Source organism: Artemia franciscana, chromosome 1 (genome assembly GCF_032884065.1).
Source record: "Artemia franciscana chromosome 1, ASM3288406v1, whole genome shotgun sequence".
Lineage (NCBI taxonomy): Eukaryota > Metazoa > Arthropoda > Branchiopoda > Anostraca > Artemiidae > Artemia > Artemia franciscana.
The window spans coordinates 44,878,082-44,905,677 of NC_088863.1; the positions used below are offsets into that span (position 1 = coordinate 44,878,082).

Consider the following 27,596-nt stretch of genomic DNA (forward strand, 5'->3'; position numbering starts at 1 on the left):
AGCCAATCACTGAGCTTTGAATAGCGCAGCTATCAAAATGTGATGAAGCACAATTGCTCCTCCTTATTTAGAGATCCCTTGAGAAGCAATATGATACTTTATTGAGTAGAACCAAGTCGTTGGAGAATCATCAAACTGTAATAAACTGTTTTTGTGACATGTTAGATTTAAAGAACGCAAATACAAGTAGTGCTTCTATGTTGAACTTGCTCAATATAGCATATATGGATAGTGTTTCTGGGTCAAGACTTTTATCTTATGATAGCCCTTTATTACCAAAAGAATCACCAAAGGTCTCGTCGCCACTTGAAAGGACGGCTACGCCACCAGGACGTGTGCCACAATTCCCTAGTTCGCATAGTGATCTGAGCAAGATGTATTTTGCGAATCAGTTACTTTCGAATCAAACGATTGCAAGTCAGAATTTGCAACATTTGAGAGCTTTATCTTTTGGAAGAGACACATTTCCAACAGGATTTTCACCCACTGCAACCCAGTTATTACATGCTCAAATCCCGTCGGGATTTTCAATATCACCTAGTTCTGCCAAGGATAGTCCCGTTTCACACCAAGGTTCAGTTTGCACAGAGCCTGTAAGTATTGCAGATTAAATTGATATTTTCTTATTAGTAGATGAGACTCTATCTGAAACAGATTATTCTTTTTTCAGTATTGAATTGATAGGGGTTTAAGCCTAAGATTCTTTTAAAGATATCATTTGGGCGCTAAGCTTGGCTTTAACCAGTTCCCGTGCAACTGAACCCATTTAACTAAAACATGCAACTCAACCCCTGAGAAAATCAACCCCCAGTCAGTGTCATCCCATGCAGCTGGACCCTTGTTTAACTTAATCTCATGCAAATGAACCTGTTTAACTGAAACCTCGCTCAACTCAACCTCCTGTTTAACTCATCCCCCTTTCAACTCCACACCCACACAATTCAACCTTCATTTAACTCAATCTACGAGCAATTCAAACCTCAGTTAACCCAACCATGTTTGGAACAATCCCCATTCAAAAAGGCCCCATTCAGATCAACCTTTCTCAAAAAAACAATATAATTAGAAAATGTAAATCTGCCCGTTCTGTTGGAATTCATAAAAGTTGACTTGAGTTAAATGGTTTTGATTGATTGGTTAAATCTTTTGCAAGCGTTTGTTTTATATTTCTTTACTCCCTTTTCTGCTCCTTCCTCCCTTTTAAAAAGTAACAATTTATCAAAACTTTATTGCTGAAACAACTGACATAAAAATGCCTTAAAGCATCAAAGTGTGATTCTAGTGTAATTTCTGGAGTATAAAGGCTTTTTACCATAAAAAGGTATACACCTTAAATCTCCATGATCGAAAACTTGCTAATTGATATTTGACATACCCTCTCGGATACTCCCCCTCCCAACCTCATTTGCCAGTGAAAAGTAAGAAAAAAGTTTTGAAAAAACTACCCAGGGAAAAAATAATTCAAATACAAAGCTGATTCTTTAATGATAGATGCTAATTTCTTTCATGTTAATGCTAAGATTAATTCCGAAATATTCTTTGGGGAATTTCAAAGAAGAACGAATTTTATTTTTCTTTCCTTTTTCTCCATCACTTGTGGCTCACTGAAACGTCGCAGAGCCGTTAAAATAGGTAACCATCAAAAGTTCTCAGAATTAGGGTTTCATTCTCCCCACTCCATTAAGGAGTGCATATACTGTTTACTGGTTTTAGTGTTACATAGCCGATTATACCCGAAAGTTCCAAATAAACAAGAGCTAAGAGCTGATATGCCACTTATGACGAGGTCGGAAGAGCCAAGAGCTCATATGGTATGAGTTCTAGCAAAAATCTAAGAATCAATAGATTGATTTAAAAGGAAAATCAGAGGCTTAATGCCGGTCGGGATTTAAAATTAGAGCCCTGAGTCCCGAGGTCCTTCTAAATATCACAATTCATTAAGATCCGTTCACCAGCTCTTAAGTTAAAAATATCTCAATTTCTTTTTGATTTTTCCTCTCCCTTCAGCCCCCCAGATGGTCAAATTGGGAAAAAAGGCTTTTTCAAGTCAATTTGCGCAGCTCCCTGACACGCCCACCAATTTTCGTCGTCCTAGCATGTCCAGAAGCACCAAATTCGCCAAAGCACTGAACTCCATCCCCTAACTCCCCCAAAGAGAGCAGATCCAGTCCGGTTACGTCAATCACGAATCTACGACATTTATAAGCGTTTTCCCAGATTTCCGGTTCCTCCCTCCAACCCCCCCAATGTCAACAGATCTGGTCGGAATTTGAAATAAGAGCTCTGAGACATGAGTTCCTTCTAAGGTTCAAATTTTATTAAGATCCAGTCACCCGTTCTTAAGTCAAAAATACCTCAATTTTTCTAATTTTTCCAAACTAACAACCCCCAGCTCCCCCAAGGAGAACGGATTCCAATTATGTCAATCACGTATCTATAACTTGTCCTTATTCTTCCCATCAAGTTTCATTTAGATCTCTCCACTCTAAGGGTTTTCCAAGATTTCCGGTTTCCAAGATTTCTGGTTTCCCCCCTCAAAATACCCCAATGTCACTGGATCGGGCCGGGATTCAAAATGAGAGTTCTAAAGCACAAGATCCTTCTAAATATCAAATTTCAATATGTTATGATCAGCTGTTCGTAAGTTACAAATACCTCATTTTTTCTAATTTTTCCGAATTACTCCCCCTCCCCCTCAACTGCACCAAAGAGAGCGGATCCGGTCCGGTTATGTCAGTCACTTATCTTGGACTTGTGCGTATTCTTCCCACCAAGTTTCATCCTGATCTCTCCGCTTTAAGCGTTTTCCAAGATTTCCGGTCCCCCCTCCAATGACACTGGATCCGGTTGGAATTCAAAATAATAGTTTTGAGACACGATATCCTTCCAAACATCAAATTTCATTAAGGTCCAATCACATGTTCGTAAGTTAAAAATACCTCCTTTTTTCTAATTTTTCCAATTTAACCGTTCCCCGACCCCCCTCCCAGATGGTCGAATTGGGGAAACGAAAATTTCTAATTTAATTTGGTCTGGTTCCTGATACACCTGCCAAATTTCATCGTCCTAGCTTACCTGGAAGTGCCTGAAGTAGCAAAACCGGGACAAACAGATCGAGAGACAGACCGACCGAAAGAATTTGCGATCGCTATATGTCACTTGGTAGATACCAAGTGCCATAAAAAGCCAGGTAATCCAGGTATCCAGGTAAGCTAGGACGATGAAATTTGGCAGGTGTATCAGGAACCAGACCAAATTAAATTAGAAATTTTCGTTTCCCCAATTCGACCATCTGGGAGGGGGGTCGGGGGACGGTTAAATTGGATCCTATTAAAACTTAAGCCAAACCAGAGAGAATTTTTAGTTTTGGAGCCCTGTCCCAGACTCAACGATCCTCCCTCCTCCCCATTAATACCTTTAAAACAAGCACATTATAAATTTTGATCGTTGACCGAAGCGAGAAGCAAATTTTTGGCTTCTTCTCAGCGCTAGTTCACTCTTATTCTTAGGCCTTGGAATGAGCTGAGTCAAACAGGGCTTGATTTAAACGGGGCTGTGGTACATGAGAGCTAAGTTAAGCTAGGATTGAGTTAAACGGAGGTTTCGGTGGAATGAGGGTTGAGTTAAACGGGTGTTCAGCTAAACAGGGTTTCAGTTAAACGATTGGTTTCTGTTGCATGGGGTTCAGTGAAACGGGGGTTCTGTTACACACACACACTCTTAACCACCTGCTCTTATTCAGCAAGTCAAAAGTTTTCTTTAATTTCCACCATATTTTGAAAAAGGGAAACATTTACGCCAGTAAAACCAGATATATAGTTAATATATCCTATGCAAGAGCATATTTCCTTTTGTCAAAATTTCGGAGTGTGGAGTTAAAGCCCCAGATATTTGACTTGGAGATCTTATAGAAATCATCGGGGAAATGACCCTTCTCTAGGAAAAAAAACTCACTCATTTTAAATATATATATATATATATATATATATATATATATATATATATATATATATATATATATATATATATATATATATATATATATATATATATATATATATATATATATATATATATTGCCATAAGAAAGATCACGGATGCGTGTTTATTTGTTGTTTTTTGTTTGTTTGTTCTTTCCAGGGGTGATCTTATCGACTCAGTGGTTCTAGGATATCGGGAAAGGGCTCATTCGAACGGAAATTAAAAGTTCTAGTACCCTTTTCCGGTTATCAAATAATTTGGAGGGCAACTCGGCCCCCTCCCATGGCCCTTTTATCTAAAAATCGTCCAATCAAAATCTTAAGACAGCCATTTTGTTCAGCATAGTCTTTAAGTTACTAAATTTGCCCATTATTTACGTGTAATATTTGCTACTGGGAAGTGTGCATACAATTTTCGGGTGAGGGGGGGGGGTCGAATTTTATACAGGTGGGATTTTCAACGGAGAAAACTTGTCGTGGGGAGGGGGCGAATTTTTCAGGGAAAGTTTGTCATTGGTGAAATCTGCCAGAATTCCTGCACGAGATTCTTCTTGTGTCTTGCTTTCTCTTTGTCGATTCAGTTTTACGGGTGGATATGTTAAGGGTAAGTGTCTGGGGTAAATTTTCACCAGGATAAAATTGTCTAGAGTAGTGGTTCTCAAACATAATTAGACACTGTACCCCTTTTTACCCACAAAATATTTTAGGTAGCCCTTCCAATTACCGGTACTAAGTAAACTATAGCTGAAATATAAATAAAATTGCCAGTGCTAGAGTTAAATGGTTGTTTTATTTCTTTTGGCTGGCTGTGTACCCCCTAAAAATTTTTGCTTACCCCCAAGGGTTGCGCGTACCACAATTTGAGAACCACTGATCTAGAGAATAAATCTGTCAGGAAGAGCTATTTTTCCATCGAGGTGTAGCCAGATTTCTTGGTATTATTTAAAAAAACGATTAGAAATTAAATAAAAAAGGGTTTTTTCAACCGAAAGTAAGGAGCGGTATTAAATATTAAAACTATCAGAAATTATTACGGGGGGGTTGCTCCTTAAAAGTACTAAAATATTTTAGCGTAAAGAGCGAGGTGTTGAGGAGGAGCAACCCTCCTACGTAATAATTTCTGTTTGTTTTAAGTTCTAATGTTGCTCCTTACTTTAAGTTGAAAAAAATAGTTTTTTTTTATTTTAACTTCCAAACAGGGCCTATAGCAAAGGGCTTTTAACGACATAGGGATTTTTTCAAGTAACAAAACGGACCATGCCAAACTAAAGTGCCGATTTCTAATACATTCCAAAATAGGTGTTGAGATGAATGGTGATTAAACTTTTCATTGTGCTATATATTTATATCCAAATTAAAGAAATACCAACAGAAACCATGTTGTGTGTAACGATACCGCTTCCTTCTCAAATCCTTCTCCTCTTCTTATGCACATTAACGTTTGGGTTCTTTCCTCAATATTTCTGAAATGAATGCTCTAACGTAGGAGCAATGGGAATGAAATAAAAGCATCTTTCACAATGGCTCAAGAATGGAACGGCTTTGGGATGTGTTTTTGCTTAAAAAATAAAATTTTCACTTCAATTGTTTTGAAAGACGATTGGTAAATACAAAAATTGTAATGACGCAATAACTCAATCAGTTTACTAAAAAATGCTTTGAGTAGTGGATTATAGAGCTTTAGCGTAAAGGGTTTAGATCAAAGGGGCAGTATCCTTGTATTCAGGATAATCTTTATTTGTTCAGTATTTTAATGTTATAACTTTATATGCTTTTTTGTTTTATATTCTATTGGGATATATATACTTTTTAGTTATCCTAGCACAAGGGTTGAAACTCCAAGGAAAAAATAGGTAACTGTAAGATCCTGATTGTAGAATCACAGATTCAAAATTCATGGGGAACGTGCAAATTATTTTGTTGGTGGTTTATTGCTTGAAAAAACAACAGAAAACTTTTAATATCTAGATTCGTGCCAAAACAGTATTTCAAATTATCTGTTAAATTTTAGTGAGATAGGGATCACGCAGGATCAAGCTCTTAACACCTTCCCCCCTGCAAAAATGTCGCAAGATTGTTACGATTTCTTTTACAGTTGATTACAGTTTTACAAACTTAGTGTAGTTTTTTTTTTATCTGGTTTCCTTCACAAGGTTGTCCCTTCCTCTCCCCTAAACACAATCATATGCACTTATATGGTAGCCTTGGAGGATCTTCCTAGTTATAATAGATTTGTTCTTCTCCACCTGTGTGGGTGTAGGATTTTAAGAATCATAAAGTCCAAAGTTGTAATGTTTAGAATTATTAATAGTAGCTTGTTCTTAAATTAGGCAACAAGTACTTCTGGAGAAGTCTTCGTTGCCAAGTCTAGTCACGACACATCCAAGCAACAATCCTCACAGCATTGATTACTTGTTGAACCGTCCTCTTCCCCGGCTGTCAGCTGCGCCACATCAAAATTCCTCACCTACTGGATCCCTTCCCTTGGGTTTCCCCGTGGGACTTGGTGCGTATTGGTCAACTGCCGGGTTTCAAGGATTGCAGCAACTTGGCTTACAAGCATGGCGAGAAAGACTGGCTGGAGGTAAGACGCAACCCTTTAAATATATAGATATGCATGGTGTTGTAAAATTATTACCCGAATTAACCATTCACCGGAGTATTCTCTTCTGGTGGCTTAGTACGATGAATTTTCAGAAGTAGCTTATTTTTTGGAAAAAATACGTATATAATAATTCTTTTACATATATTTGAAGTATTTTTCTGCAGCTTTTTAAACTAAATCATAAATTGAACCAGTTTGTCCAATATTTATTGAATGAATTATTTTTGTGCAAGCCTAACTCATTGTATTCATCTCAACTCATAATTACGACAGATAATGACTTTGAAAACGGTATATAGATTATATATATTTTTTAGAGAGCTGCTTAAAATCCTATTCCTTTTAGAAATACAGGCTATTCGTAGAGTATACTAAATATATGCACCTAGACACATAAAGCCCAGAATGTACAGTTACTGAATAAAAAATGTTTATGCTACCTGTTTCAATATCTAAATAAGTTTGTAATAGACAGTGTAAAAATTCACCCATTGTATTTGTACCTGAACTAAAGCGCAAGACTTCTGCACGGTTTAGGGATAAGAGAATTCGAGTAGTCCATGCTACTACGGCTACGCAGCATATTGTAGTGACTGATGCTTGAGTATGAGATTAGGCTACTCCTATGTCTTCTTTTAAAAAATATTTTAAACAAATGTCCGAAAAAGTAAATGTGCAAAGAAAAATAAAGAGCAATATCAAAACTTGGGATGAATTAAAACAGAGTTCTATAACAATTCAAACTTATAACGACTAGAATTTATTATCAAAAATAAATGAAACCTAAAACGAACATAAATTTCAAATACATAATCACATCAAACATAAACATAACAGACATTAATCTGGACGAATAAATAACACATGAAACATATAAAATTTAAAGTCAATACTCAAATCAGATTTTAAAGTGAACAGCAATTACTACAAATAAATTCGGCTACCCACTCCTCCTAACTGTAAATCTTCTAAAGTCTATTGAGTTATCAGCAGTCACAGTCATAATCGTACCTGTAGAAGTAGTAGTAGTAGTAGTCACATTTGCAGCAGCAATTAGTCGCAATCACAAGTGTTTGCAGTTTGAAGTAATCACAGTCGTAAGTAGTCGCAGTCACTGTTGCAAGTTGTCGCAGTCGCAAATAGTGGCAAATAGTCACGATCACAGTCATAAGTAGTCACAATAGTAATAGTAGCAGTAAAGGTTTTAAGTTAACACTTTTAGCCATCCCTAAAATGTTACTAATACCCCCTTTTGATAAAATATCTGCACGTGTCTTTTGATTTAGTTCGACGTACCCTTCAACATTCCCTGAATTTTAACCTTACTCTTAGCCTTTTGGACCCACCCAAGATCAAACATTACCCTCTTTCCCAATAATAAATGTCACATGCAAGCAATGGGCAAATTGCACAATTTACAGCCCTGTCTCCAGATGCTATGGGTTAGCCCTTTGGCAACCAGCATACACAAAGTATGTTTCGATTTTATTCAACATTTCACTCAAAATTTCCTGAAAGTTTTACCTTAATACCTTAAGCTTCTTTGGAGACCAATGATCAAACATCCCCCCCACAATAAGAAAAGCCCTTATTTAAACAATTGGCAAATTGCGTCGCTTACATCCCTTGACTCAGGAACTATAAGGGGTAAATTTCTACCCTAGAGGCAATGTTATTTGACCAATTTGAACAGAATGGCTATCTCAAATTTTGATCGGACGTCTTTGAATAGAAGAGCAGATGAAAATGGCTAAGGAGGGAAGTTCGTTGCCCCTTGGCCACTCTTAACTTATTTGTATAGAGGACGCTAGAATTTTCAGTTTTTAATCGAATGAACTCCCTCCAAAACTTCTTCGGCTATCTCTTCCATATGAAGTGGTTCTGGGAAGAAATTGACCAAAGCGGGTCCCTTGTATTTGGACCACCCCTGTATTCTTATCCTTAAAGTTGTATTGTCTATTAGGCACCTCCTAGTCACCGCCGGATATCCATCGGATATTACTTTTCCAACTTAAAAAAGAAATTCAATGTAAACAAATTATCAAAATATAATCGAATTAAACATAATCAGACATAATTAAAAATGATCATATGGTCTTCGTTCAATTCAAAAATTTAAGCATACTTTGCAAGTTTCAAACCAGACTTAAGTTTTGAAACTACATTTAACTTATCAATGTTGCAAGTACATGAAGATCGCTCTTATAAAAGCAACAAGCATGTCCGCAGGAATATTTTAGCAAACTGTAGTAAGGAGCGTGACTGCTCAATAGTAAGCGAAACTCTAAAAAACGGAATTTCGATACCAATATGTACATCAGAGGAATTGGATTTTTGCGCTGATTTTAAGTGCATAATTTTCATCAATTTTTGTATTACCAATCAAAGGTTACGATCCTGAGAAAATTTTTCTTATTATCGAAAAAAGGGAAAACACCCCCTAAAAGTTATTTAATGATGAAAATCACACCGTCGGATTCAGCGTATAAGAAAATCCTGCTGTAGAAGTTTCAAGCTCTTATCTGCAAAAATGTGGAATTTTGTATTTTTTGCCAGAAGAAAGACTAAGGATGAGTGTTTATTTGTTTATTTGTTTTTTTTGGGGGCGAATCCTCTCATATACGTAATAAAAATATACAAATATAGAAGTTTATTGGATAAGTTAATTTGTAAGTTACGTATATTTATTACTAATAAAAACGTTCTTAAAATAAAATTAAAAGTTCTAGTGGACTTTTTAAGTAGCCCAAAAAATTGGAGGGCAACTAGGCCCCCTAGTTGCCCTCCATTTAGGCCTGGTCCATTTTTCTCAAAACCATCCGATCAAAACTTTGAGGAAGCCATTTAGCCAAAATTAATAAAATTAATATGCAAACTTCGTTTTAATTATTCATGTACGGTGAGCCTAAATCAAAATCTGCATTAATTTAAAAACATTCAGAAATTAAATAGAAAAAAAACAAGTTTTTCAACTAAAACTAAGGAGCAGCATTAAAACTTAAAACGAACAGAAATTTTATGCATATGAGGAGTTTTGCCCATCCTCAATACCTCACTCTTCGCGCTAAAGTATTTTTCAGCAGTTTCAAAAAAACTATTTATTCTAATTAAACGGCCTTTGTGATTCAGGGGTCATTCTTAAAGAATTGAAACAAAATAAAACTTTAGTGTAGAGAGCGAGGTATTAACGAGGGGACGAACCCCCTCATATGCGTAATAATAATATACGAATATAGAAGTGCGTTACATAAGTTTATTTTGCGAGTTACGTATATTTATTACTAATAAAAATGCTCGTAAATAAAAAAAAATGTAGTGACTTTTTTAAGTGACCAAAATTGGAAGGCAACTAGACTCCCTCCCCCGCCCCTTTTTTCTCAAAACCGTCCGGTCAAAACCTTGACAAAATTTGCACAATTAATGTGCAAATTTTGTCTTAATTATTCACGTGCGTTGAGCCAACATTAAAATCTGCATTAATTCAAAAACGTTCAGAAATTAAATATAAAAAAACAAGTTTTTTTAACTGAAAGTAAGGAGCGACAATTAAACTTAAAACGAACAGAAATTATTTCTAATATGAAAGGGGCTGTCTCCTCCTCAATGCCCCGCTCTTTACGCTAAAGTTTGACTCTTTCTCACAGCTCCACTTTTAAAGCAATAAAACAATTTAGCGTAAAGATCGGGGCATTGAGGAGGGGACAGTCCCTTTCATATGCAGAATAACTTCTGTTCGTTTTAAGTTTTTATGCTGCTCCTTCCTTTCAGTTAAAAAAATCTTGTTTTTTTTATTTAATAAAGAAACGGCTTTTTCTCTTGAAAGAAAGATCCAGCTTTGAGATTATCCTAGTAAGGAAACCATTTCCACGGGTGGAGACAGGATTTTTCTTTCCAACTTACCATGGGTGGTGAAACTTAGGAAACTACCTTAAAATTAAAAGGAATGAAAATTTAAAAACTGTAGTGCGACAGTAATTCCACCTACCTTAGGTATAGTTTCGTCTCTTTGGCTGCATTTTGTTAAAAAGTCTTAAAGAAAGGGGACCATAGTAAGAAAAAGAATTTTATTTAATTATTTAAATGAAAAAGCACTGCGACATTCTAGAAAGTCTTTGATTTAAGGAGGGGGTATCCTCCTTCCCTTATAAACCCCTGAGTAGCGTTTTTTCTAAAATGGTTTTCTCTTTTTCGAAACTCTTAAATTACTTTGTGTTATTGAAGAAGGTCTTATAGGCACATTTTCAAATTAAGGAATACTGTCTTGGTCGTTTATATTGCTGTTATATCTTTTCACATCTTATTTTGCTGCTACAGTAGTCTTATCACCGACATAAAATTGGCAATAATGTCGGTAATAAACTAAAGCTATGAATGGGTACAATAAATCCTGATGTCGGATGTTCTTTATCCAGCACTGTGTCTATTAAACCCCATTTAACGTTTTTAACATTTATTTAAATTGTTACACCCTTTAATAAACATGAAATACTATAAATTCTGTTTTAGCTGGGGAATTACTACTCAAAATTATGATTTACAGGTGGAACATTGTGGCCTACATCCTTGGTTTCAATTCTTTTATCAGTTAATTAAAGTGGAATAGGATGGTTATCAGTTGGAACATCTGCTTGCTTCCCTATTATGGCTAACTTATTTATACAGTTATTGACAAAAAATTAAGAAGACACGGTTTATGATTTACCAAAGATTAAACCGTTCATATTATCTTGTGTGTATCACAATGTTCGCAGCATAGAGATATATTCGGTTCTTATTTTGTAGTTCATCACTAATTCTCTTGTTGCATACGGATTATGCGGATGGTGTCATATTTGTTTTTTAAAGTAATAATATATGCGTATGTAGCTTCGTTGGTAGTTCATTAATTCATACTATATAAAATAAACCAAAGATTTCTATAAGGTCAGCTAACCTGTAAGCAGAGATAATAAAGTTAATTAATTACACTATTTTATCGGAAATACATGCATAAAAATAAAACAAACAAGAGGGAGAAGCAAAGAGAAGAAAAGGAGCAGAGAAGGAAACAAAATAATTCAGAATTTTCATCAAAAATAGTTTTTAATTCTTAGGAATGCTTCTTAATAAAACAGGAATGCTTTCTTATAAGATGAATGCTTTCTTAATAAAATTAAATAAAAAAAACATGTTATTTTAACTCAAAGTAAGGAGCGCCATTAAAACTTAAAACAAACAGAAATTATTCCGTATATGAAAGGGGCTGTCCCCTTCTCAACGCCCCGCTCTTTACGCTAAAATTTTTTATTGTTTTAAAAAGTAGACTCTTGAGAAAGAGTCAAACTTTAGCGTAAAAAGCAGGGCGTTGAGGACAGGCAGCCTCTTTCATATATGGAATAATTTCTGTTTGTTTTAAGTTTTATTGTCTCTCCTTACTTTCAGTTAAAAAAAACTTGCTTTTTATCTAATTTCTAAACGTTTTTGAATTAATGCAGGTTTTGATTTTGGCTTACCTTACATGAATGATTAAAACGGAATTTGCATATTAATTTTACCTTTTTTGACAATAGTTAGTAGTTGTGACATTGTCTCCATGTATACGAATTAAAAAAAAAAAAAACTAATTTTTTTAGCTGGAAGTAAGGAGCGACATTAAAACTTAAAACGAACAGAAATTACTCCGTATATGAAATGAGTTGTCCCCTCCGCAATCCCTCGCTCTTTACGCTAAAGCTTTTAACTGTTTTAAAAAGTAGAATTGTGGCAGAGTCAAACTTGCAACGCTCCTTACTACAGGCTATTTCTGAGCAAATGTTTTAAAACCCGTTTATTGGGGTCGCTACATGGATGACGTAATTCACTTTGGAATTACGGGGAAAGTGAACTTCGGGGTTTCTTAGAGCATCTTAATACTTATGATAGAAATTTGCTCTTTACCCTAGAAATTGAAAGTAAATTACCGTATTTAGATGTTTTAATTATTCGTAATACTGATAAACTGAAATTTACTATCTACAAAAAAACAACACAAAACAATAGATATCTTCATTTTATCATCCCCCATAAGTTAAAAGAGCAGTTGTAACTTCTCTCATTGATCGTGCCCTGAATATTTGCTCCCATTCGTATATTAATACAAAAATAAATTTGATCAGAGATATTCTTTTTTGTAATGGTTACTCCATTCCTTTTATCAATAATATATTTAATAGTAGAATTTAAAGTCATTCCTGTAAAATAGAGGATATATCCCAATGTGAGGCTTCTGATAAACCCTTAAATATTATCTATCTTCCGTATTTTCCAAAAATCACAACAAAATTAAAAAATGTTCGCACAAAAAATAATCTGTATGTAATTTTCACTAATAACTTTAAAATAAGAAATTTCTTAAACTCCAGTAAAGATAAGACCCCAGTTACTCGCCAAAGAGGGGCTTATCAAATTCCCTGTGATTGTGACAACTACTATGGTGGCAGGACCCATCAGAATCTAGAAAAACGGCTACACTAGCATAAAGAAGACATTGACAAAGCATTACTTTCTAATAGTTTTAATAACTCCTTTGATTTTGCTCTAGCCTGGCATATATTTAATAAGCCTTCCAACACAATACTTTTTGAAAAATCTTCTCTCCTTAATAAGGCTTTGGGGATAAAACAGGTGGTTCGGGAAATAATCGAAATTAGTCTCAAGATAAATAATAATATCTCTTTAAATAGGGACTTAGGAGAGCGTTCACTAGATTCTTTATACTCAAATTTAATTAAAAATGATCTAACAAAATATTTTACTAAATCAATTTATAATAATATTGAAAGAGTTGACAAAAAGGCCTTTGAGGCAAGGTGCCAAAAAAAGGAAAACTAGCCATGAGAACTTGTATTTAAATATTTTTGTTCTGTTTGATTTGAATGAATTTATCGTCTCGCATCATTTTATTTAGCAGTCCTGTTTGAACTACGTTGAACTAAGGATGCTAGGGCTGTTTCAAAAAGTTTTTTAAAAACATTTTTAGTTATAATTCTCCCATTTTGATGTATATATTCTGGCATTGTGCTGAAGACAACCCTTGTATATAGGGCCGAAATATCCATTGAACTGAATTCCAATGTCTTGGGGAAAATATTTCCCTGTTGTTTCTAAGTTGCTTTTATTTCAAATTAATTTTACTTTTTTTTAGTTACATGGCTTTCTCAAATTTTCGATCGGACAATTTTGAGAAAAAAGAGGCGGGGGAGGGGGACTAGTTGCCTTCCGATTTTTTTTAATTAATTAAAAAGGCCACTAGAACTTTTAATTTTATTTAAGAACGTTTTTATTAGTAATAAATATACGTAACTTACGAATGAACTTGCGTAATGAACTTCTACATTAGAAAATTTTATTACGTATATGAGGGGGTTCACCCCCTCATCAATACTTCACTCGTTACCTAAAGTTTGAATTTTGTCCCAATTCTAATGTCCCCTGAATCACAAAGGTGGTTTGATTAGAATAAATAGATCTTTTGAAATTACTGGAAACACTTTAGTGTAAATAATGAGGTATTGAAGAGGGGATTGGGAGGTTTGTTTGAAGTTTTAATGCTGCTTTACTTTCAGTTGAAAAAACTAGTTTTTTTTTTAAATTTAATTTCTCATTGTTTTTTAAATAATGCTGGAAAATCAAGCTCCTCATCATGGAAATTTCCTTCCCCCATGAAAAATTCCTCCATGGAAGAATCCTCCTACGTAACCCCCTCTTCTGATCCCCGCACCCCACCAGAAAAAAATCCCCCTGAAAACATCTGTAGGCTTCCCTATAACCAATATTATATGTAAACAATGGGCAAAGTTCATAACTTGCAGCCCTTGCCCTGGGGACTTGGGAGGATTAAGTCGTTCTCAAAGACATAGTTATTAGATGTTTAGACTATGATGAACAAAATTTCTATCTCAAAAATTTTGACCAGGTGGTTTTGGGAAAAAATGAGAGTAGGAGGGGGCCTAGTTACCCTCGAAGTTTTTTGGTCACTTAAAAAGGACACTAAAAATTTTTTAATTTCCATCCGTATGAGCCCTCTCACAACATTCTAGGACCACTGGGACGATACGATCACTTCTGGGTAAAAAAACAAATGAACACACATCCGTGATCTTTCTTTTAGCAAAAAATACAAAATTCGACTTTTTTGCACATAGGAACTTGAAACCTCTACAGCAGGGTTATCTTATACGCTTAATCTGATGGTGTGATTTTCACTACGATTTTCAGTTTTTTTTTGGGGGTGGGCGTTTCCCCCTTTTTTGAAAATAAGGTAAATTTTCTAAGGCTTGTAAATTTTGATGTGTAAAATTAAACTTATGGAAAATTACATATTTAAAATCAGCATAACAATCCAAGTGTTTTGATGTATCTATTGGTATCAAAATTTCATTTTTTTGTAAAGTTTTGGTTACAATTGAGCTGGGTTTGACAGGCCTTTTGTGGATCGCCGATTGATCAAGGATGTAAATTTTTGGATAGTCCAGGGTTATTTCTTTACTCAAGTCTTTTAGTCCTGAAAGTTCTATTTTCTGTTTTCTAGCAGCAGCTGCTGGTAGTCTTTCAGTTCCTGGTCTTGACAGAGAGAGTTCTAAGAAGAAACATACCCGACCAACTTTTAGTGGCCAACAAATTTTCGCTTTAGAAAAGACGTTTGAGCAAACTAAATATTTAGCTGGACCTGAGCGGGCAAAACTTGCATATGCACTAGGAATGACAGAGTCGCAAGTTAAAGTAAGTTTCGTTTTGCTATTGATTTTGGTGCAAGAGTTATCGTAAACTTCAAGATAAAATTTATTTTATGTTTTGCTTCTAAACAAAAAAAAAAAAAAAAAAAAAACAGTTCCATTTATTCTAACAGAAGGCGTATGCTGGTTTTGTACTTTATGGGTGACTTCATCTCTTCAAAGTAAAAAGAGCGAGAGAGAGAGAGAGAGAGAGAGAGAGAGAGAGAGAGAGAGAGAGAGAGAGAGAGAGAGAGAGAGAGAGAGGAGAGAGAGAGAGAGAAGAGAGAGAGAGAGAGAGAGAGAGAGAGAGAGACAGAGAGAGACAGAGACAGAGAGAGAGAGGGGGAAAGAAACAAAAAAGAGAAAGAAAGTAACATAGAAGACCACACTGCCTTTCTATCATAAAAACCACAAGGAAGCTATTCTAATTAAGAAATTTAAAATATGGTGTATTACTAAGGGAATACTAACTGAATATTCTGAATATAGACTATTTAATAGCTGCTCTCAGCAAAACCGGAGAATAAAATAAACACAAATTCCACCTACAATAAAACATGAGAAAACTAAAATCTGAACCAACCATAAAATTGTCCTAACGGCATTCGCTTACAAAGATCAGCTAGGACTACGAGTGGTGTCTTCAAAAGTATTGAATGACTAAAGTTCCGAAAATGTGATCTCTCAGTGCCAGAAAGAAAAAAAAAGAAAAAAGAAAAACGTTTGCACCGCTTAGAGTATTTGCTATCATATCCTTGCAGGTAAACAGTGAATGTGTGCCTGAAATTTCTCTTCCGAATTTCTATTTCAGACATTTCGTAAAAAAAATCTCTGAAATTCTATTCCCAAAGTTCCCATTCCTATATTTCTTTTTTCTTCTATAAACGTTTGCCTTAATCCAATGAAGTTTACGTAAAACTTAGAATTGAATAAAAGTACACATTAGTGAGAGTTCACCTCAGTCCTGTCTATTTCAGATTGCAGGCATTAATTTAGCCATTGCTTTCTGCATTTAAATTTCCTTCGTAAGTTGCATAAGTTGTTGCAATTCATTATATTTATTGATTCTTCGTTAGGCTGAACTGTTGGGCGGAACTCTCCCTCGTAATAAAATAATTTTTACCATCACTTTGCCAGGGATTGAGAGATATACTACAGCTTTATTAGGTAGAAAGCTCAGAGCTTTCTAGTGCGACAGATGTTTGATATTCCCTTGAATCATAAAGGGCGTCAACGATAATGCCAGTTGTAAACAGTAAGTCTAACAAATATCGCTTTCAATCGGTCATGCCTTTTTGACAGCCTTTCAACAAAAACTTTTAGACTTATTAAAGCAGTGATCTTAGTTTTTTAGCTACAAAGTAATTAGAATTGCCGAAAAAGCAACTTGGAAGATTGCAATCTGTGGAGGTAGTAAGAGAATGTATTTTTAAGTATATTTACTCAAACTCAGTATTCTAATACTTTTCAAAAATAGACTAAAAGCTGCAAAACATTAATATTATCTACTGTTAATGCTAAAAACTCACTTTAGAACCTAATGGCGTCAACTGAGGTGGGGAGGAGTCTTTTCCCAAATCCCTAGATTTTTGTCCCTTTAACTTTTGAAAAATACCTTTTTGGAGTTATTCCCATTGAAAATGCTTGCTTTTGGAATTTTTCTTGAAAAAATGACAAAGTTGCCAACTCCACTGTATACCCCTCTTCCATCTGTAGTCTATTCAAAGCTTCAGTATTTGCCCTCTTCCTTTAAGTTTCAATTTCCATTAAGTCCTTTCGTTAAATTCCGAACCTGTGATTACAAAAATATTTCTGCTTTTACTTTCCTTACCAATTGGAAAAGTATAGGCATTAACTATTTAATTAACTTTTAAATAAGCTCTTTAACAGCTCTTTATGAGAGGTGGGGGGGGCTGTAAGTACTATAGACAAGGTTTTCGGCAATGGCAGTTTGAATGCTGCGCCTTTCATTTGGATCTGATTCCATTTGAAAGAGGTTTCAGGCTGTTTATAAACATTTTCCGCAAGTTTGTTTCCAAGTTCATATTTTCATACAGTTTGTGGTAAAGAACCGTAAGAAAGGAGCGATACGGCTCAATAGTAATCGAAACTATAAAAAATGATATCATCAGGCACAGAACAAGAATCAGCTGAGTATGACGATTAAAATATATAGATTTCATCAAGTTTAGAATTACCGTCAAAAGCTGGAAAATTTGTACGATTTTCGAAAAAGGGGAAAAACACCACCTTAAATTCTAGGAACCTTAATTAAAATTGCACCATCAAATTTAGCGTGTCATAGAACCCGGAAACTGTAGAAGTTTCAAACTCCTATATATACAAAGGTGAAATTTGCATTATTTTTTTTTTTTGCCAGAAGAAAGATCACGGTTGCGTGTTTATTTGTTTTTTGTCCCCCCCAGGGGTGATTTTATTGAACTAATGGTCCTAGAAGATTGGGAGAGGATGTATTTGAACAGAAATTAAAGGTTCGAGTGCCCTTTTTAAGTGACCAAAAGGATTATAGGGCATCTAGCCCCCCTCCCACGCGCCTTTTTTCCAAATTCGTTCATAATTTTGATAGCCATTTTGTTCAGCATAGTTAAAGACCCATTAACTATGTCTTTAGGGGTAAAATAACCCCCACAGCCCATAGGGAGAGGCCTGCAAACTATGAAATTTGCCCATTGTTTACATATAGCATTTGTTAATGGAAAGTATACAGACATTTGATGGGGAGAGGTTGGGCTTGGGGTGGGTTTCCATGGGGAGAGAAATTTCAAAGGATGATCTTTCCAGGGGAAATTTTACTCAGGGAGGATTTGGAGGATTTGACAATTGTCCGGTGGCTTTTTTCAGCAGGTTTGGATTTCCGAGGAAAAAAATTAACGAAAGGGTGATTTCTGGAATGATCAAGAAAACGATTAAAAATTTAAGTATTTTCAAATGAAAGTACGCTAAGGAGAATTTTTTCAGACTGAATCGCCCGTAAGAAATTTCACCGGGAGGAAGGAGAGGGGAGGGGGTTCATAAAGAATGAAATAGTCCAGAGGGAATTTTGTGTGTGTGGAGGGGGGATATTTTACGTGGGAATAAATTTCCACGTAGGAGTTTCTCGTGACGGGAGGGAGTTTCCAATGGGAGTTTCCAGGTTTACCTGAAACATAATACAAAATTAAATAAAAAAAACAATTTCTTTTCAATTGAAAGTAAGGAGTAATATTAAAACTAAAAACTAACAGAAATTATTCATCATGTAAAGGGTTGCCACCTCCTCAGAATCTTGCTCATAACGCTAAAGTTTGACTCTTTGTCCCAGTTTTTAAGAACGGCTCCTAGAACACAAGGGCCGTTTAATTAGAATAGGAAGCTCTTTCAAAAGTACCAAAAACTCTGCGTAAAGAGCAAAGTATTGAGAAGGGAGGCAACCCCCTTTATATACGGAATAATGTCTCTTTGTTTTTACTTTTAATGTTGCTCCTTACCTTCAATTGAAAAAAACTTGTTTTTTAATTTAATACTACTAAGATTAATCGAAATAACTGTTATCATTTCTGAATAAACTACAAATGACATTTTTTTTCTTAATATACGTTTTTGTACCATATTTTTAACTTGTGGTTAGTGTGGGCCTTGATTCATTCTTTACTTGATTGCAACTATCGCTGCAACCATGATTGTGCTTATTCATTGCTTGATAATATGCAATTTGTTACTGGAGACCATATTGCCACAGCTCTCATTTGTTTTCTTAGTTAGTGGATGCAATTTTAGAACTATTATTTGGATGGTATGTTGCGATAATCATATAAAAAGAATTTACCACGATGAGGCAGCACGGAGTCCGTGCTAAAGTTTTATTTTCACAAAAACAAATCTAGCTCCTATTTATTGTCTGCCTTACGGTTGCAACTGCCCTATGTCTAGCTTACGTCCCTATCTATTTCATAGGCTGATTCCCGGATGATAATATTGATTGCAAAAAAAGTAATATCTCTGATTACAGTAAATACCACTGTGCGGGCTCTTTAAATAAAAGATTGGCATATTTATGTTTTGTAAAGGGCTTCTTTTGTTTCACACTTTATTTTCATGTTTTCCTGTCTGTTATCAAGTGGTAGAATCTGAATGTGATCGAAAGTTCAGACTTCTGATAGCCAAACTCCCAATTTCAGTGAGGTTACATTAATGAATATGAAACGAAATAGATTTCGTGAGTTGGATTTACGTGATTAGCTGTTCCGACAGCCAATGATAATCAGGAGCAGCATAATAGAAATAGTTGATCCTCTCAAGAAATACTTTTCAGGAAAAATAAGAAATCGTATTTTCGTATATATGGGTTTGAAACTTCATTGCTCTCGAATATGCTGAAGTCCATGATATAAATTTCATCAGCATCGTTTAACTTTTTTTTTCTGTTTTTTTGGGCTGGGGTAGTACTTTATCAATAATAATAACCAATCTCACAATAAGAAACAGAAAAGAGAGAAAAAAGAAAAGAAAAATAAATAAATAGAAAAACAACTATGAAACTTGGCCTAACAAATACTTTTTAAATTTACTTTTGAATAACCCCAGATGCTCAGCCACCCGAATGCTAGAATGTAGCAGGGAAGCCGGCCCTGGTTCCACTTCTATGCGGGACGAAAATATCACTAGCGTAACGCGTTTCATAATGATGCAAAGATCTATTTTCACTAAGGTAATCACGAAAAACCAACATTGATAAGTAAAAATTCCAACTTGGTACTCTCGTAGCTGTCCTACACTCAGCACTTGCAATTTTTTGAAGCAAGCTGTAGTGGTGTGTTCACCTTCAACATATCCACCAATAAGACAGATAATTTATTTTTAAGAATCTTAACACGTTAAAAATTCACATAAAAATTACTTGCCCATAACATGCAGCCATACGAAATATATGAGTAAATAAGAGCGTGGTTTAAAAGCAATAAAACTCTCGGAGTTACAAAATTTTTAAAACGTTGAATTGCTCCAAGACCACGAGCAATCTTTGTTACAACAACATCACTGTGGCGTTTCGACGATAGATTACAATCGATGTAAAAACCTAAATAACGGGTTTCCTGAACCTTAACTATATACTTATTATCAAACAGAATTCTACCATTAATATCATTGGGCTGGTATACTCTAGAATATAAAATGAAATTAGTCTTGCCAACGTTAACTGATAACAAACTAAATCTAGAAAAAACATGGAAATTTCACAAAACGCTGTTCACTTTCAAGACAAGGCTATCCAAACAATGACTAGAAAATGTAACTGCAGTGTCATCAGCAAATGACATTAAGCTTCAATCCGGAACCTCATGCTATCTGCATAAACTAGATAAAGAAGCAGGACAAGGACAGACCCCTGTGGCACACCACATGACACTTCATAAGAGGAAGAAAACACATCATCAATCATCACTTTAATAGATTACCCGCGTAAATAACTATCAAACCACTTCAGATATACTACTTTAATATCCAAACATTCTAATTTCTGCAATAAAATTATACAGTGTCAAACGCTTTCTTAAAATTAAAAATTATTGTTTTGGGGATTTCACCTTTTCCAAAACAATTATTTATAAAATCAACAAGATAAATGGCAGCATGACTAGTTGAATTTCCCTTTCTAAGCCCGAATTGGGTGTCACTGAGTAGGCTATGTTTCGTGAAATAGTCATATAGACGACGATGAATCACTTTTCCTAAAATTCCTGAAAATATAGGCAGCATCAAAATCGGTCTCCAATTACCGGCATCCGACCTGGCAACCCCTTTATAAAGCGGGATAACTTTAGCTTGCTTCAGTGCTTCTGGAGAGGTCCCTGTTTCCAGAGACAGGTTGATAATATGTAGGATACATGATGGCATATACGTCATATTAGCTTTAAAAGTTCTAAGATTCACGCCATCTACTCCAGCAGAATTCTATTTTAAATTTTTTCACTATCTTAATCACTTCATCATTTGTATATTTTTCAAACAGGAACTCAACACTGTCACCACGAGAGTCCTTGAATTCCTCACTGAGAACATTTTCCCTGACATATCTTGCATTCCCTTGAACAGACAATCCAATTTGACAATAAAACTGACCAAAATGATTCGCAACTATATTTTTACCATTCACAGAACTTCCGTTTATATCAATGCAAGGCGACTGGCTATTTTTCTTGACAACAGTCTTACTATTATCTAGGTCCAAAATGGTTTGTTATGATATAAAACGTATTTGGCAATGAATACCTAAAAAATAAAAACATTTTGGGCCGTTTCTACTGAAGTTAAAAGCCCCTTAGAAACAAAAAGGAGGAATTAATATCACCAAAGTATATTCTCGCCGTAAAGTTTTCATTTATTCTTGAATGGTCTCCATAGAACAGCAGTTGTATAAATTAGTTGCTGGTTCTAATATCCCATAAGTCTATTTGAGAGGCAATTTATAGCTTGAAGAAAGGCAGGTCATGATACGAACTTGCTTATAATTCCGGTCAAGTCCTACCCATGAGACTCTAAACATAATTGATACGTCGTTGTTCCGACTTTATGAGATAATACGAAACTTTTGATTGTAGAAAGTTGAAAAAAGTTGAAAAAGAAGTCTGCTGCTTGGCAAATATGGTCTAGGAAATTAAATATTTGCTGAGATAATTTGGATACTATAAGAATTCATTTCGGATTCATTCTATTTATAAATTAGTGAGCTTTTTCCTATAATAATTTTATAATTATTATTAAACTGTCACAATTGTTTTTAATTACTGATCAGTCAATGAAATAATTCTTTCAAGATCAAAATTAAACATTTTCTTTATGTGTGCTTGCTGGAATCAATCAGGAAAGTTTTTCGATAAAGTTCCCTAAAAGTGTTTTCGGAATCAGTTCTATTTCAATAGAAACTTTAAAGGATTTTTTCACTTCTAATATATGTGTACGAAGCCCTAATGCGAGGTAAATGTAAAAAATACTTTTAAAATACGGCAGGCCACTAACTAAAAAAAATTTTACAACCCGTTTTGCTACTGTGTTTTCCACAAAAAAAAGTCCAAGGAAGGGGCAGTGGCGAAACCCGGTGGATTCTTCAGCCTTTTGTGACTAGAAAGGGTTTCGTCACTGCTTTTCCAGAGTTATTTTACTTGATTCTTCATGTTGATTGTTAATTTATATTGATCTTCCAATTTATTATTATTTTATTTGTGTTCTGTTTTTTTTTTTTCAATATAAAGTAGAGTACTGTTAAGATTAATTTTAGGTAATCTTTTTGTTTTTGTGAGATGTGGTTATTGCTTTATTATGATATCCAGACCTCGGTTTTGAAAAATAAATCTAAGTTAACTATTCATAAATATGTGATATTTCTATTCTTGTATTGAATTTTGATTATTTTCAAGGTTCCAAAACCGAATCAAATTTTCATATCCACGATCCTCTCTCTTTTTGATTGTGACCCCGCTCTTTCTATAATCACACCTTGGATAATACTTTCTTTAATATTTAATTCAAACTCTCGGAAAGCAAGCCCAAAAACATTGGAAAAGGACGTCAACACCCCTTGGTACATTAACCTTTAATAACAACTAAAGTTTCTCAATATTCTCCTATGATATATTTATGTTTAATTTTTGCAATGTTTGACAAATAATTAACCACTAAATCTGGAATAATAAATCACCGCAACTCGTATCATGACAGTCGTATCATATTGAACAAAAATGTTTTTTTTTTTCACTAGCAGTTTTATGTTTAATTACACCATACTAAATGAATAATGTAATGCCCAGTTCAGAATAAGTCGTCACGAATCGTACTGCTATCCAAAATGTGGCTGTTTCATTTTTATGAATGATTATGTAAAGCAACTCTAAAATTTTGGCCAACTCTAAAATTTCTGTCCAGAAAGTGGTTAAGTCCAAGATTATATTTATTCACTTAATTTAATAATCTAAACTTAATATTTTCTTGTAGGTGTGGTTCCAAAACAGGAGAACGAAGTGGCGCAAACGGCACGCTGCAGAAATGGCCACAGCTAAACGACAGCACGATGCTGACGAGGACCTTAGCGATAGTGATAATTCTGAATCCGAATCAGAACAAAAGCGGATCAAACCAGAATATGCTTCCTATATGCACGAAAATACTTCATAATCACTCATTTATGCACGCTTCCTCGATGTGGATGTACTCCTCGTCGATCAGCCAAAACTATTGCAGGGCCACTATCAAACTTTTAATTTCAACAGCCGGGAAAGTTTAATGCATACACATACTGCAGTTATGCCGCATATCTTGAATTAACTGAAATCTATTAAACTCTTCCTTAACCTTGAAGTTGGTTTGTTCTACAATCGTTCAGCAAAATAGCTTACATTTCATTGAAAATTTGCTTTACCCTATAGCACAATAGTGAGAAAAATAAAACAAAGTTTTATATTGCATAAACCTTATTATACAACTTTTGCCTGAAGATATCTCCAGGGCAATATCGCGGTCTGTATCTTCAATCTATGAAAAATCAGCATTGCATATGTAGTATGTTTTACATCTGAAGTACATCATTTAAAGAAGAAGGACTAATTAAGTTGACACCTTCAAAAATGTCTTTGGTCTAGTAAAAAATCAGTAATCTATGCCAAGCTTTAACGTTTAATAATACTGACTGATTCCTCTTGTCTTATTTTTATTTATCATATAGCTAGAAAATTTCTTAAGGCCCATTTAGCTCGATAAATATTTTTCAATACTTTCAAATTCTAGTTCTTCTCTATACCTTCGTATGAAGGTATAGTTCAAAAAACTTCGTACTCTTCAAAAAAAAAAAAATATATAAACTGGAAATTCTTTCATTTACGCAGTTTGTTCAAAGGCAAGGGATAACGTTTAGCAATAAATGACGATATTTAAGAAACTATAGGAGGGGCTAGAGGCTGATTTAGCTATTTAGGGGAAGGGAGAACTTTTTCGCAAACAAATCCTTTTCAAGTATCAGCCCTCGTCCCTCGCGGGTATAATTGTCCGCAGTTATATTTACGTTGGAAAGTTGTAATTTATTAAAATATTCTACATAGATTAAGTAAGTATCAAGGTCTTCTACCTGTGTTTCCGCAACAAAAAAATGAAACATTTTTAATTAATGAAATATACAGAAATGGTATAGCTATGTGACCTTTTCACCATGCCTAGTAAGGACCTTAGTTTATTTATTTCTTTCATAGCGGTGTCAAAACACAAAAATTCTGGGAGGGAGAAAACATATTTTTCAAAATCTAGGGAGAGGGATTTGTTTTGCTTTGTCCAGTGAAAATACTAAAAGGTTATTATTTTAAATCTAGGGGAAGGGGGTAATTGAGGATGGGGCAAAGGTATCCCTCAACAATTGGTGTCACTGCTCTTGCTGCAGATCCGTTTGAGCTTTGGTAGAAGACGAAAGTTCCCATATACTAGTCCATATGAATGAGTTTTGTAAATAGTTGTTAGTTTAGTTTTATTTATGTATTGCCAAAGAGTTTGTAATGTTAAACCGTGATCAGTTTTCTCGTTGATATGTTTATGCTCGTGCAAATCCTTCGATGTACATTAAACTTATATCGAATAAATAAAATTTTATCAAGTTAATGCTATTTAGCTGAATTTCTGCAGACGTTTCCAGGGAATAGAAGATTGAAACAACACATTTAAATCAAGCAGAGTTTCAAACATATAAAAACAAAGTAAAAAATTGGCCAAGGCAAGAAGTAAGAGGAAGGTGGATCTTGAAATAAAGCTCCGAGAATGAATTATCTTAATATAAGGTCTGACAAGGACCTAATCGTATTCAAGCCATGCCATTTTCGATGGAACTACAGCTAGCGACTTTTTATGCCCTAATGCTTTTCCAAAAAAAAATCGAGGGGAAGAAGAAAATTGACAGGTGCCACATTCATTAACCCAGAAAAATCAAAATGCTTGAACTACCGTTATACAGGACCTGTACAAATTTTGGTAAGGTATCCAGTGAAAAAAATATATTTTAGTATTAGGCTTGACAAAAGCCAAACTAATGCCATGCAAGTTTTTACAGAACCACAATTGACAAATTTTGTTGTAAATGCTTTTGAAATTTTACAAGAGATTTTATGTTCAAAAGTTATAATAAAAGAGAAAAAGGTTTTACGTATATATATAAAGATTTACTTTGAAAGGGGTAGCTATGCGGGGGGGGGAGTAAGTATGTACCCTCCCAAACCGCCCTGTATCCACCCTTAAAATAGACAGAAAAATCACAAGGATGATGAAGCTTTAGTGGCAACGAAGGCTACCTGGGTATATGCTTGATGTGTTTGCAAGCAAAGTCACATTTATGTTTGGAAGTTCTTATCATATTTTATACTTTGCATCTATTCAAATATTTATAGGTTGTTAGTGCATAGTGTTTTTCAGCTTTTAAATACCACTCCCCACGCACCCCTCCCCAACCACACCAAAATAAGAAATTCTGCGCACGTACAAGGGGCCTATAGTTTGGTAAATGTAATTACAAAAAAACTTTGATTGATTTGATTGAATTAAGAGTTTATCCAACCCTGATAATTATCAAAGAGCTGTTATTGAGCTGTTTCATCTTGATATTGAACAATCATGTAAGGATACATGTAAGGAAACATTAAAATGCATGTTTGTTGTAGGGTCGAACAGATCATCCCCTTTTTAGATCCCTCATTTACTACTTAAATGTTTTGTAACTAGACAGTTCTTTTTATTTTATTTTTCATTTGAAGATATCTTTATAATATACAAAGTATTGTCGTCTTCAATCCATCACAAACAAACACAACTTAGAAATAATAGGGAAATTTTCTCAAGACAATGGAATTTAATTCAGTGAATATTTCGGCCCTGTGTCCAAGGGCCATCTTTAGCACAACGCCAAAAAAATAATATATATATATATATATTTATATATATATATATATATATATATATATATATATATATATATATATATATATATATATATATATATATATATATATATATATATTTAACTTTGAAACTAAAAATGTTTTTAAAAAACTTTTTAAAACAGCCCTAGCTTCCTTACTTCAACTAAGTTTAACCAGGACTGAATAATAAAAGATGTGAGATGATAAATTCATTCAAACGAAATAAAAAAAAAATAATTAAATATTAGCTCCCGAACCTAATCTTGCTTTTTTGGTAGCTAGCCTTAAAGACCTTTTTGTAACAGGTTCAATACTATTGTAAATTGGTTTTGAAAAATATTATATAAGATCATTTTTAATTAAATATGACTATAAAATATTTAGTCATAATTATTATTTATTATTAGAGCAATTTCGATAAATCCCCGGACCACCTGTTTTATCCCCAAATCATTACTAATGAGAGAAGATTTTTCAAAAAGTATTGTGCGTCTAAGATTATTAAATACATGGCAAGCTGGAGCAGAATCAAAGGAATTATTAGAGCTATTAGAAATTAATGCTTTGCCTATGTCTTATTTATGGTGGTGTAGCCGTTTTTCTATATTCTGATGAGTTCTACCAACACAGTAATTGCCACAGTCGCAAAACTTTTACGGAAGATAGATTATATTTGAAGACTTATCAGGAGCATCAAATTATGAAATATCTCTGATTTTACGGGAACGTCTTTTTGTCTACGTTTAATTGTATTATTGACAAAAGGAATGGGGTATCCGTTACCGAAATGAATATCTGTGAAAAAATTTATTTCTGCATTTATGTACGAATCGGAGAAAATGTTCAAGGCATGATCAATAAAAGAAGTATCAACTACTCTTTTAACTTGTGGGGGGTAATTTGAATTAAAATGAAGATATCTATTATTTTGCGTTGGTTTTCTATAGAGAGTAAAATGGAGTTTATAAGAACTAAGAATACTTAACACATTTAAAAACGATAGTTTATTTTCAATTTCTAGGGGAAACTGCAAGTTTCTATCATAAGTATTAAGATGATCAAAGAAACCCCGAAGTTCAATTTCCCTATAGTTCCAAAGTGAAATTGCGTCATCAATGTAGCGACCACAATATACATGTTTTAAAAAATAAGAATTTAATGCCCAATTTTAATGGTTCTCGACATAAATACTTACCATTAGCCCGGATAAAGGTGTTCCCATCGGTAGCCTATTTGTTTGCTGATAAAATGAATCACGAAACTAAAATTACATTAAAAACCTTACAACTTCACAATCAGTTCATGTCGCTGAAACTTCGATTAAATGATAATTTTC

The 27,596-nt window shown here is 34.4% G+C and overlaps 1 protein-coding gene across 2 annotated transcripts; it reads left to right on the top strand.

Moving 5' to 3' along the window:
- Positions 1 to 24,948, top strand: LOC136030275 (homeobox protein Nkx-6.2-like). 2 transcript variants are annotated; one of them, XM_065709147.1, is made up of 4 exons: positions 1 to 593; positions 6,311 to 6,564; positions 15,137 to 15,324; positions 23,307 to 24,948. In XM_065709147.1, exons 1-4 carry the CDS (start codon positions 505 to 507, stop codon positions 23,484 to 23,486), a joined length of 711 nt encoding a protein of 236 aa, XP_065565219.1. In that variant the 5' UTR covers positions 1 to 504; the 3' UTR covers positions 23,487 to 24,948. The 2 variants fall into 2 exon arrangements, with proteins under 2 accessions (XP_065565219.1, XP_065565210.1); XM_065709138.1 differs by having other exon boundaries at positions 40 to 593; positions 15,134 to 15,324.
- Positions 24,949 to 27,596: the final 2,648 nt, after the last annotated feature.

Coding starts and splice junctions, on each gene's coding strand:
- LOC136030275 (XM_065709138.1), top strand. CDS start 505: ATGCTCAAATCCCGTCGGGATTTTCAATATCACCTAGTTCTGCCAAGG. Junction 594..6,310: donor GTTCAGTTTGCACAGAGCCT/GTAAGTATTGCA, acceptor TTCTTAAATTAG/GCAACAAGTACTTCTGGAGA. Junction 6,565..15,133: donor GCGAGAAAGACTGGCTGGAG/GTAAGACGCAAC, acceptor TCTGTTTTCTAG/CAGCAGCTGCTGGTAGTCTT.